We start from the raw sequence: 11,858 nt of genomic DNA, 5'->3' as shown, positions 1-11,858 counted from the left end.
GAGCGTCATTCATAACTAACCTGTGCGAAGTGCAGTGGTGCTCCTGTGAGTGAGTCACCTGTAGAAAGTGCAGCTGCCCCTTCAGGTATCCATGGACAGCGGGGGAGCATGCCGCATATCTGTAGGAAGAAAAGTTAATGACTGCATTCTTAAAGCGTTCTCCCCCGCCCCCGCCCCCGCCCCCGCCCCACCCCTTTTCCTTCCTAATCTCGACAATTTGAACAAACTCTAGTGGAGGTAACTTGAGTTTTCGAGGGTGAACTGCAATTGTCAAAGGTGTTTTCATGACCGCAGCGATAGTTTAACAAGGTTTCTGCCTCATCAATTGGGAAAGAAACACCCACGAGAACCTGGCTATTAGTCTGCCTTTACTCGACAATTACAAACGACTCTAATGGAAGTAACTGGAGTCTTCGAAGATGTTTTTTTGACTGCAGCGAGAGCTCAACAAGGTTTTCTGCCTCATCAATTGGAAAAGAAACACCCACGAAAACCTGGTTAATGGTCTGCCCATACTCACGCCAATAACAACGGTCTCTGATGGAAGTGACTGGAGTTTTGGAGAACGGTTTTTTTGACTACAACAATGGTTTAACGAGTACGAGTATTCCGCATCACCAACCAGAAAAAAAAAAAAAACACAAAAACCTGGGTGATTATTTCTTTAGCCTTTCAAAATAGGACCTGATGGGAGAACAAAACAGTTAACAATACGAATACGAAGTTGAGTCATTACTGGCACAGAGAGGAAGGAATGGACACTCTTGTTTGTAACCTGTGGATCGTAATGTGGTGTGTGTACTTCGCTTATCTGTGAGGGGGGATACAGAGTGCTGGTGTGGGAAGTTACCTGTGTGCTTGTGTTGGTGTAGTGAAGGGCAGGAGGTGTAGTGTTGATGCTTGTGGAAGGTAGCAGAGAAGAGGAAGGAAAGAAAACGAATAAGAGAAGGAAAGGATAGGAAAGGAAGACAGAGAGAAGGAAGGCAAAAATAAATCGCGCACGAAAGAGAAGAAAGAAGAATTGAGAGAAGACAAAGAAAGAAAGAAGTTGTAAAACTCAATGGAGTATAAGAAGAAAGAAACGGAATAATGGGAAGAGGAGAATTAGAAAAGAAATAGAGAAAAAATGGAGAAAGAAAGAAGAAAGAAACAGAAGAGCGGGACGAAGAGAATCAGAAAAGAAAGAGAAAAAAGAAAGGAAGAAAGAAAGAAGAAAGAGAAAAAGAAAAGAAAATAACAAATGACAAACAGAAAAGGAAGAATACATGAAAGAAACCCAGATCACTCGAAGAAAAAATGGAAAGGATAAAAAGAAAAAAAAATAAAGAAGAAAAAAACGTCACTAAACAGTCACTGAAAAATTAACATACCATTTGAAACCGACAGAAATGATCACCCTGGAACAGCACGACACCAGTAGACACACAACACCAAACCAGGTCCTTACAAGTGTAGCAGATGAATGAGCCTCGCGTTGGTGTGATGGCAGAGAGAAACACACCTAGTACCCCTACACTAGTATTAGCACACCACACCTAGTAGAGAGAACTAGCACTGGTGGTGAACAGATGGGAGGATACAAGGGCCTGGGAATAGTGAAGGGAATACACTCAGTACCCCTACACCTAGTACTCGCTTACCAGACACAGTATAAGGAACTAATACTGGTAACAGAAAGATGGGAACATACGAGGACCTGGTCAAGTACGGGTAGTGTACACATCCGGTACAACACCCGTAGTACAACGTATCTAGTACTAGTGATCAGATACTAGCACTTGTGGAACTGAAAGTGGACCTGGTTTGTGGGACGAAAAGTGGACCTGGTACAAGGTATTTAAGTACCAGTACGTGACTAGTGACCTGCAGGGGAGAGTCAGAACCGGTGGTGACTGTAATTAAACTTAGACAATACAAGAGAAGCCAATACCTGTAGAAACAAGACACGAAACGCGATACCTGTGTGGCTAACAAGCAAACACCTATACAGTGAACAATTAACACTGGTACCTGTGCAGTGAGCCTTGTAGCTACCTGCGTAAATAACGTGATTCACCTTTAGATGGTGCCTGTAGAAAGCCCAACATTTTTTTTATTTATTTTTTTTAAAGAGGAGGTCTGGCCAAGGGATACAAAACAAGATGAAAAAGGTGTGTGTGTGTGTGTGTGTGTGTGTGTGTGTGTGTGTGTGTGTGTGTGTGTGTGTGTGTGTGTGTGTGTGTGTGTGTGTGTGTGTGTGTTTAAATTCTGGCAAGCATGGATTTTTAAAATTTTACCAAACAAACAAACAAACAAGCAAGTAGAAATTTAACCTCATATAGGATTTCCATATTTATTCAATTTGTTAATTTATTTATCAACTTTAAGCACGTGCAAGTAAATCCTGAAATTATTATTATTATTATTATTATTATTATTATTATTATGATGGGGTGGACTAGATGACTGCATTGGCTTCACTAGATCTCTCTCTCTCTCTCTCTCTCTCTCTCTCTCTCTCTCTCTCTCTCTCTCTCTCTCTCTCTCTCTCTCTCTCTCTCTCTCTCCACAACCCTTGAACGAACAATAACACTGGAACCATGAACTGAAAACCACCAATAACAAACAAGCCCCAATCTTTCCTCTCACAAACCCCCTCCCCTCACCACCTTTATCCCTTCAGAGGTCACCGTTGCCATGGTGACGCGCCAACACGAGGGAGAGAGGGAGGGAGAAGAGAGAGGGAGAGGGGAAAGGTCACAGGTGGCTATATTGACGTGTGAGGTCATCTGCAAGCTCCCTGACGTCACTTGAGGAACACAAAGGATCACAATGGTACAGAAGATCTGTTGGCTGCATAGAGCAAATGAATGCAAAGGAAGAACAAAAGAATCAGCAGTTTGGGACTTTTGAGGGTGTGTGTAAGGAGGTGGAGGAGAATGGTATGAAGAGAACTTATTCACATAATAAAAAGAAAACGAAGAAGGAAAAAAAAAGAAAGAAAAAGAAAAAAAGAAGAAATGAGAAAAAGAAAAAAAATTATAGTATTGTCAATCACATCAAGAAGACAGAGAACGACCAAATCTAAGATGACGAAGTAAAAAAGAACAAAACCAAGAAGAAACATGGCCACACTAAACAATCCACAAAATATAAACCTTCCACCCAAACGTGCAACAGAGCGCTATGAAGGCCGCGGTGCAAGAACAAAGTAACGCGGAGACGGGCGGGAGTCAGGAGAAGGGCGACCCTCGAAGATGACTTTCTGCACGGTTAGGCTACGGTTAGGCTATGAGACTCCCTCGCCGCCATGCCTACGCTACTGTGGTGTTGAGGCCGGCACCTGGCGCCCATTCCTGCGTGACGTGGAGCTATTGACTCAAGGCGACTTTATGGGGTAGCCTAGGAAATGTAGGGCAACTGGGAGGGGAAGGGAGAGGGATGGGCGAGTGGTGAACGAGAAGGATAGGTGGTTATGTTCACTTCAACCTTTTTCGCTACAGATTCTGAAGGCCGGTGACGCAATGAGTCCTTCCTCCTCAAACCGTATAGGAGTTAGCACTGTGTTTTGACTTATACTTAACGTTGAAACTTCCCTTTTTATTTATTACACCGCGAGGAGGAGGAGTAGGACTAGGAACAGGAGCAGGAGGAGCTGAGTGTTCTGGGGCGGACTGAGACACAGTTGTTTGACATTTGTACTAATTTTGTACGTCATGTATAAATGCACCTCTGTATTAGCTTCCTGTGTGTGTGTGTGTGTGTGTGTGTGTACGTACCTACATGTACATTTGTTGCAGTAAACCTTGTACGATGAGTATGTGTGTTTGTGTTTGGGCGCTACCTCAAGGGACAGTCATGGCTTGAAGGTAATAGAAAAAAAAATCCAAAATAAAAGAAGTATCTTGGTTATTCCTTGGAGATCTGAACCACTCTGGCTGTTAATGAAATAAAAATGCAAACCAATATATAACTGTTTTCTATGGCAGAAAAAGCATTGCAGTTTTCCTGATTTTAATTCAGGCTTGGTAATGGTAGCCTACATACTTGACAAACAACGTAACACAATACAGAGTTAACTGTCAGAGTGTACCATTACTATATTGACTACGTGACCCCTGCATAACTCCTCACCTTGCTGAGCGTGGCTGTGGTGTGTGGTGCCTGCTGTGGGGATGTATTTACTCCATGCAGGTTCTTTTGACAATCACTTGATCGCGGCAGAAGGACAGACACAACTGACGATGCCGTGCCAATTTGCTTCCAGTGTGGACTTTTAACACTCGCATATGGAGTAAGTTTTGGTGCTGTCATCACTCATTACCCTTATTTTCTTGCTCAATTTCTAACCTGGCATATTCCACAGACAACGCAGCCATACTAATTTGTCAATATAACTCTATATATATGTTGATTCCCGTCAAAATTGTTATCGGGAGCAATTTCGACAGTGGGAGCGATCTGGCACGACACGTGTTCAAAACGCTTTGGTCTCTTACCCCGATAATTCTCGAATGCCACAGACATGATTAGCCGGGTTCTCAAGGTGTTTATCCTGTTCATAATGTAGAAATCTTGTTAATCTGTCACTATAACCACAAAATCATCCTTAAGAAAGAGTCATTTCAACTAAAGTCTATTTTAAGTAGCGAGATGCGGCCAAAAGTTTCAGAATGTTACTGAACGATACCTGTTGATATCTTGATGCTCCTGCCTTGCATTTCTGAGCTCATTCATCACAACACTACTCTTAAAACTTCCTGGGTGTTATAAACTTTGTTCTAAATATCACACGAATGTCAAGTTAGTCCCAAGCCTCGGAAATGATAAACTGTTGCAGCTCAGAAGGGAATCACTGACCACAACACTTCTGCCCTCTATCTGGGCGTCGTGGAGGTTCTGTACTATACTTCTATCCATCCCACGAATGCTGTGTTAGTCCCAAACCTCAGAAGTGATAACTGTTGCACCTTAGTTATTAGAAGTGACACCCAACACTTTGCACATGCACGTGAGGGTAATAATGACAGCCGCGTCTCTCCAACACCAGCCACACAAAAAAACATCAACAAGCAACTGTCACGCCTTGGTCACGTCCCAGCTGCCGCGCCTCGCTACGCCACAACTCTTCTACAAGCACAATGATGCAATGTACTATTTTTATCATGAATCTTAACGCAGTATTGTTTATGCTGTCATCTTGTTGCTTTTATGATGTGTTTGATAAATATGTGAACTACTTAGGAGGTAATATTCTGTCAAGGCTATGGGAAGATCATGATTGGTTGATGTGCTTTGATATGCCCTGGTTACAAATTACATGTAGCCATTACCGAGTACTTTCAGGTGAACATTATGGTGTCATTCCCTGGTATTAATTCATAATTGACAATTATGTACTTTACCACACTCATTTAGAGATTAGACAAATGCAGGGATGGGAGATAACAGATGTACTACACAGTTCCCAACATGAACTACCATGTGTATACCTCCTGGCTTCTTGCAACTTCCCTTGTTCTTATTCGCAGGCAGAATCTTAAATATGCTACTAAATTATTCACCAGAGAGAGAGAGAGAGAGAGAGAGAGAGAGAGAGAGAGAGAGAGAGAGAGAGAGAGAGAATTGATGGGAGTCTGAGATAAGTAAGACAATCCCAAGGTCACCTCAGTGAACAAAGTCACTGGCAATCTTGATCTGTAATATTTATTATAATGTACCAAAGTTTTATGATTGAACTGAACAGAAACAAGTAATTTATTTATAATTTTTATGTAAAAAATACAGAGCCCATATTTCTGCTTCACAGCCTGAAACAATTTACCAGATTTGGCTTCCAACAATTGCTGTTGTGTGAAGTGTACACAACACGGAAGGCAAGGAGAACACAAGCCCATACCTTCATGTTTCAGGATCTAATTCCCTCTACAGCAAAACATAATACACAAAATCTCTTTAAAATAATTTAAAAGACTCATAGACTCATCTTACTATGACACATTTGCTCCACAAAAGCCTGAAGCAGGAACATGAAACAATGTCAATTTGTGAGACAGTAGACAGTCTCAGGTCTCATAGAGTTATAGCCTACACAGGATTGCAGGCTGACCACAGGACTGCAGACTGCACACAAGACTGCAGGCTGCACACAAAATTGCAGGCTGCACACAGGACACAACACAACCAAGAAGTTATGCTGAGGAGTGCCACAGTGACTTACATCTCAGTCCCAGAGTGAGGCTCCTGCTTAGTCACCACTGGCAGGGCCACGTGCTCCACTATGTGGTGGACAGCTGTGTCTTCTGCCCCATGCACTCCACCATCCACCACTTCACCTTCTACAAAGCCTCCCTCTCCCTCAGTGAAGCCCTCGCCCTCTGTGAAGCCTCCACCATCACCCTCAGTCTCCATCCCATCACCTCCCACACATTCCTGGGCGTCAGTGTCCTCATCACACAGGTCCGAGTCAGCCAACACTGCCACCTGGAGGAGGGAGAGAGAACTTTGATGTAAAATTATGAACATCCCTGTACTAGAGCAACACCCATGTCACTCCCCTGAGTGCCAACGATAATATTCACTGCTTGCCAAGTTGTGTGAGTTCCTGCCTGCTAATTTTCTGTTTTCAAAAGTCATCACTAAATTTCTATCAGGAATATTGGACTGTTCCTGACAGCTACTCAATTAACATCTTCCCTACAACATACATACACACCTTCCTACCAGAAACTCCACTCTTCTCTCTAAACAAATTACCATAACCTGTTAAGGAGATCTATGAAATATTACGAGAGAGAGAGAGAGAGAGAGAGAGAGAGAGAGAGAGAGAGAGAGAGAGAGAGAGAGAGAGAGAGAGAGAGAGAGAGAGAGAGAGAGAGAGAGAGAGAGAGAGAGAGAGAGAGAGAGAGAGAGAGAGAGAGAGAGAGAGAGAGAGAGAGAGAGAGAGAGAGAGAGAGAGAGAGAGAGAGAGAGAGAGAGAGAGAGAGAGAGAGAGAGAGAGAGAGAGAGAGAGAGAGAGAGAGAGAGAGAGAGAGAGAGAGAGAGAGAATGAAAGTGAAAACCAGATTGGCCCCAGCAGGCAGATCCCAGCAGAGGTTGAAGCAGCCTCTGGCCCACACTCACCTGAGCCAGGATGTCACCTGGCGCTGCCTCCCCATCCACCAGGCGACCCTCAGCCTTCAGCCGCTCCTCTGCCCGCATCTTGTACCACTCTTGTCGGATTCCTTCCTCCTGTGAGAATGAAATACATAAAACAAAATAAAGCTACCTCTCCATCTCTATAGTGAGTTGATGTTCCCTTTAAGAGTGGTCACCAAAACAAAATGTTGAGCTTCACCTCACTGTACAGTTAAGAACATAAAATAACTGAAACTGCAAGAAACCATCAGGCCTACACGTGGCAGTCCCCATACAAAATATACCTACCTATTTGTGACCATCATCCTCATCCATAAATGTCTAATTTTCTTTTGAAGCTCCCTAATGACTCAACACTAATAACCTGATTTTTGAGCCTATTCCATTCATCTACAACTCTACTTGGGAATTAGTTCTTTCCTATCTCTTTTCTAAATCCAACTTTATCATTCCTCTTATTCTGTCCTTTTCACTAATCTTTTACAACATGTGGGCAATATGTTGACAGTATTCCTCTAATACATCCCTCAGTCCTATTACAAGAAGTACATGGAATTTGCTTCTCATCCAATCTGTCCTTTCCTTCTCACCTACCCAGTGTCATGTGAAACTATTTTTGTGTCATCCCAGACCACTCAGTTCTTCCTCCTCAATTCTCACCTTGTTGAAAATGTCTTCGATGTCTGGCAGGAGTTTCTCACAGGCGGTGGCTACTTCAGAAGGCTTACGTGAGCTGCCACGCCCCAGGGACTCCTTGTACAGCCTCACCTCTCGTCGCAGATTCTTCATCTTCACCTGCAACACATTAAGTAGTTCATACAGCCATCTACTGAGAAAGTGAGAGACAGCAAGGGAGAAAATAAGAGGACTGGCATGTGTAAGAATTAAATATTTGGACGGGTATAAGTGAAAACTCTCTTACCTCTTCAAGAGATGTCAATCCCCACAAACAACATCAACACAGTCCAGACAACACAATATGAGTGAGTAGAGCCAGGGTGTACATACCTGACACTGGCGCCAACTCTTCTGGATCCCTCGTCCCTGCAGACGCCGTGCCACACGCTTGCACAGGGCCATGGAGCGGATGAAATATGAGGGAGGCACCTGGTAGATGAAAGGGAATAGGTCAGGCCACAGTCATCCAAGAACCATATTCTGAAGCATTTCTGCACCACACCTTCACTACATTCATGAGGCTCTAGTTGAAGTGACAGGCTTTTAAGGGTGTTTTATGGTTCTAGTGACAGATTAATAAGATTTCTATATTTTTAACTGGAGAAACAGTCCTGAGAACCTGGCTAATCATCTCTCTTGCCTTTAAAGATAGTCATGTTGAGAGAGCAAAGCGTTTTTCAATACAGGTCCTAATTTTACGGTCACAATGAATAGGCTCACAATACTCAACACTAACGTATGCTTTATTAAGTCTTGTGTTGATGAGAGAGTGAGTAAGTAATTTAAAAGAAGGAAGGCTGAGGTCATATGGCAATGCTACAAAATGTTAAAAGCAGTAGAAATTGTGATGTGGTAAAATAATGTGTGGTCATCTGCATACCTGTGTGAGTGTCTCCCGCCACACCTTGAGCAGCGCCTCTGTGTCCCGCACTGACCACACCTTGCGGGACGTGCAGGTGCATATGTCCAGGTCATCGTCATGGAAGTGACCTGCCGGGGAAAAGAGGTCATGTCATCAGTACACTTAACATCCACGCAGGAGTAAGGGGCACATTCATAAAAAAGTATACTGTTAGGGAAAGAGGAATACTGAAAAAACAGAGCACATTCATAAAAAATAGAAAGTGAGATGCTGGAAAATATTAAACACATTCATTAAAAATATAAAGAGAAATATTGTAGAAAAGTATGAAGTTCTAAACAGAAGAAAGGATAACTTTAAGGGAATACTGCAAGATAAATGGATAGGGAGAAATAAAAGGATTATGGTGTAGCTGAAAGGTCATATGGTGCTAATGAGAGAGAGAGAGAGAGAGAGAGAGAGAGAGAGAGAGAGAGAGAGAGAGAGAGAGAGAGAGAGAGAGAGAGAGAGAGAGAGAGAGAGAGAGAGAGAGAGAGAGAGAGAGAGAGAGAGAGAGAGAGAGAGAGAGAGAGAGAGAGAGAGAGAGAGAGAGAGAGAGAGAGAGAGAGAGAGAGAGAGAGAGATATCCAACAGCCTACAAGCAAGAACAACAAACATGAGTGATTAGAAGAAAAACAAGACAGAACAATACACAATGAGACACAGCAAATATTTAACATCCCCCCGCACTCCTCCTCCCCACCAAGCAAGAGCAACAAACAAAAGGGGACAAGAAGACTCCCCCAGCAACCCACCCGGTGACCCCAGCCTCCTGATCTTGTTGATGGGCTCCTGGCGGTCGTTGTGGCCATCTGAGCAGTCTGTCCGCTGTTCGTAGCAGACAATGTTGTTACTCAGGTGCATCGCTCGCTTCTTCAGGGACGACCTTGCCCGCCGCCGCCGCCGCAAACCCGAACCTGCCAAGCCGATTAGAAGAGGTTATTGTAGTGTGTCTGAGGGATAAGTGCTTTCTGTCATTTTTGTTTAGCAGGAGTCACTTTAATTAATTAATTTAAATTAATTAATTAACTAAATTAAATTAATTAATTTAATGGTAATGTCTGTCTGAGGAATATGTGAACATTTTGTATGAGTTTATTTAGCAGGAACCACTTTAAATTGATGTGTCTGAGAAATATGTGAAGCATTCTGTAATTTTAGTTAGCATTTTTTTGTCAGTGACTTCATGTATGAGTTTACTGTGTGTGTGTGTGAGAGAGAGAGAGAGAGAGAGAGAGAGAGAGAGAGAGAGAGAGAGAGAGAGAGAGAGAGAGAGAGAGAGAGAGAGAGAGAGAGAGAGAGAGAGAGAGAGAGAGAGAGAGAGAGAGAGAGAGAGAGAGAGAGAGAGAGAGAGAGAGAGAGAGAGAGAGAGAGAGAGAGAGAGAGAGAGAGACAGACAGAGAGAGAGAGAGAGAGAGAGAGAGAGAGAGAGAGAGAGAGAGAGAGAGAGAGAGAGAGAGAGAGAGAGAGAGAGAGAGAGAGAGAGAGAGAGAGAGAGAGAGAGAGAGAGAGAGAGAGAGAGAGAGAGAGAGAGAGAGAGAGAGAATCAATCTACGTATGGGATGAGTAAAATGACAATAGGCATGAAAAACAAGAGAGGAAGGCCATTAATAAAGAAGTTTAGTGGTAGCAGTGGTAGTGTTAGGTGTGGTGGTGGTGCTGTGGTAGGAGCATTACCTGAGGTTGGTGGTGGCTGGGAGCGTGGAAGGATGACTGGCTTTCGCTCCACCACCTCCCACTTCTCACGGTTTTCATCCGAGTCACCAAGATCAACCTGTTGTAGAATCCAGGGTTTGAGTTACAGTAGTGTGGTCCTGTCTCTGTATTCATCCAGTCTTTTCTTAAGGTGATATAAACTCGTCAATATCATATATGTTTTTTCCTCAGCTGTAGAAGAATGCCTTAACTTATATGGGAGAGATTTATTCTATTATTCAAACTTCTTCCCTTATATATTTATGTCTCGTCCGATACCACCATCTCTTTCCTCACAAGGCAGATCTTTTCTAACTGATTCCTCCAATCTGTCCACAAAATTGTACATATATAGTAATTCAAACTCCTTCTCTTCTCTAAGCATTGCTATTTGTAGTTTTGTCTTGGCCATCCAATTTAAGAATCTCAGTGAGGTGCTGTATATAACAGAGAAATAGAACTAACATACTGATTCATTCACTAAATTAAATCAAAGAACTTAAAACACAAAATGACTGACAATCTGACTGTTTAACTACCTGACTGCCTCACTCACTGCTTGATGGACTGACTGAATGATAAAGTGACTGACCTGCTGAGTGTAGCGGTGGTCCTTCACCAGGCGTCCTTTGACAGTGGTGGTGTTGGTTGCTGTGTCCCCACCAGCGCCACCACTGCTGACGCCCCCACTGAGGGCTTCTCCCCATCCAGGTCCTGGCCAAGGTCCTGTAAGAGCAACGTGGGAATTAGTCAGTCTTACCCAAATACATCATAACCCTGCCACCATCACTCACACTGCAGACAAAATGCATCACAAGCTAGGAATGAAATAGATATGTACTGTATCATGGACTCTGGTGTAATAATTCTGTTACTCAAGAACACAGGAAAGGTAACAATGTCACTTGAAAATGTTCTCATCCACTGATTTGATTACACATCCTTGTCTTGTTTTAAAACTTGTGCCAACTGATTTTGTAATTCTAGCAATAGCCTTCTAGAGTTGTAAGATACAAGAATTTACAGATCTTACAAATAAACAGGGTTTGAGTACAGAGTAAATCTGCCACATATTTTATAACAAGGCAAGAACACTCAACCAATCAGTGAGTAGAAGCAAAGCCCATTGACAATATTACCATGCTTGCAAGTCCTCAGGTGGATAAATTACAAAGCTGGATTCTTTCTCCTTTACCTTTACTATCTTCCACCTCTTAGATTAGGGTAAATAATTGCAAACAGTCTTGTACAGGCCAATAATGTTTGTTCCTCCAATGTGATCACTATCTCTCCTCTGCACACACACCCACCTCCAGGTCACTGTCCTCCCCATTGTCCTCCAGACCCTTGATGCGCAGGTAGCGGGCACCCCTGATGAATGCCTGCAGCCGCTCCTGGTTCACACACACCTGAAAAGTCCAAAAAAAAACTTCAGTCACCACACACACACACACACACACACACACAC

At 43.1% G+C, this 11,858-nt stretch overlaps 1 protein-coding gene across 1 annotated transcript in view; it reads right to left on the bottom strand.

The window, feature by feature from the left end:
- Positions 1–5,735: 5,735 nt before the first annotated feature.
- The window catches only part of LOC135104812 (uncharacterized), a 10,077-nt gene continuing 3,954 nt past the window's right edge, over positions 5,736–11,858 (bottom strand). The window contains 10 exon segments of the mRNA XM_064012431.1: positions 5,736–6,462; positions 7,102–7,209; positions 7,777–7,911; positions 8,125–8,223; positions 8,675–8,784; positions 9,451–9,612; positions 10,373–10,469; positions 10,983–11,084; positions 11,087–11,116; positions 11,701–11,799. Coding sequence (XP_063868501.1) covers positions 6,196–6,462; positions 7,102–7,209; positions 7,777–7,911; positions 8,125–8,223; positions 8,675–8,784; positions 9,451–9,612; positions 10,373–10,469; positions 10,983–11,084; positions 11,087–11,116; positions 11,701–11,799 — 1,209 coding nt within the window. The 3' untranslated portion in view covers positions 5,736–6,195.

This window comes from Scylla paramamosain, chromosome 11 (assembly GCF_035594125.1).
Source record: "Scylla paramamosain isolate STU-SP2022 chromosome 11, ASM3559412v1, whole genome shotgun sequence".
Classification (NCBI taxonomy): Eukaryota; Metazoa; Arthropoda; class Malacostraca; order Decapoda; family Portunidae; genus Scylla; species Scylla paramamosain.
The sequence above is the reverse complement of the archived record's forward strand: the minus strand, read 5'-3'. Positions and strand labels throughout refer to the sequence as shown.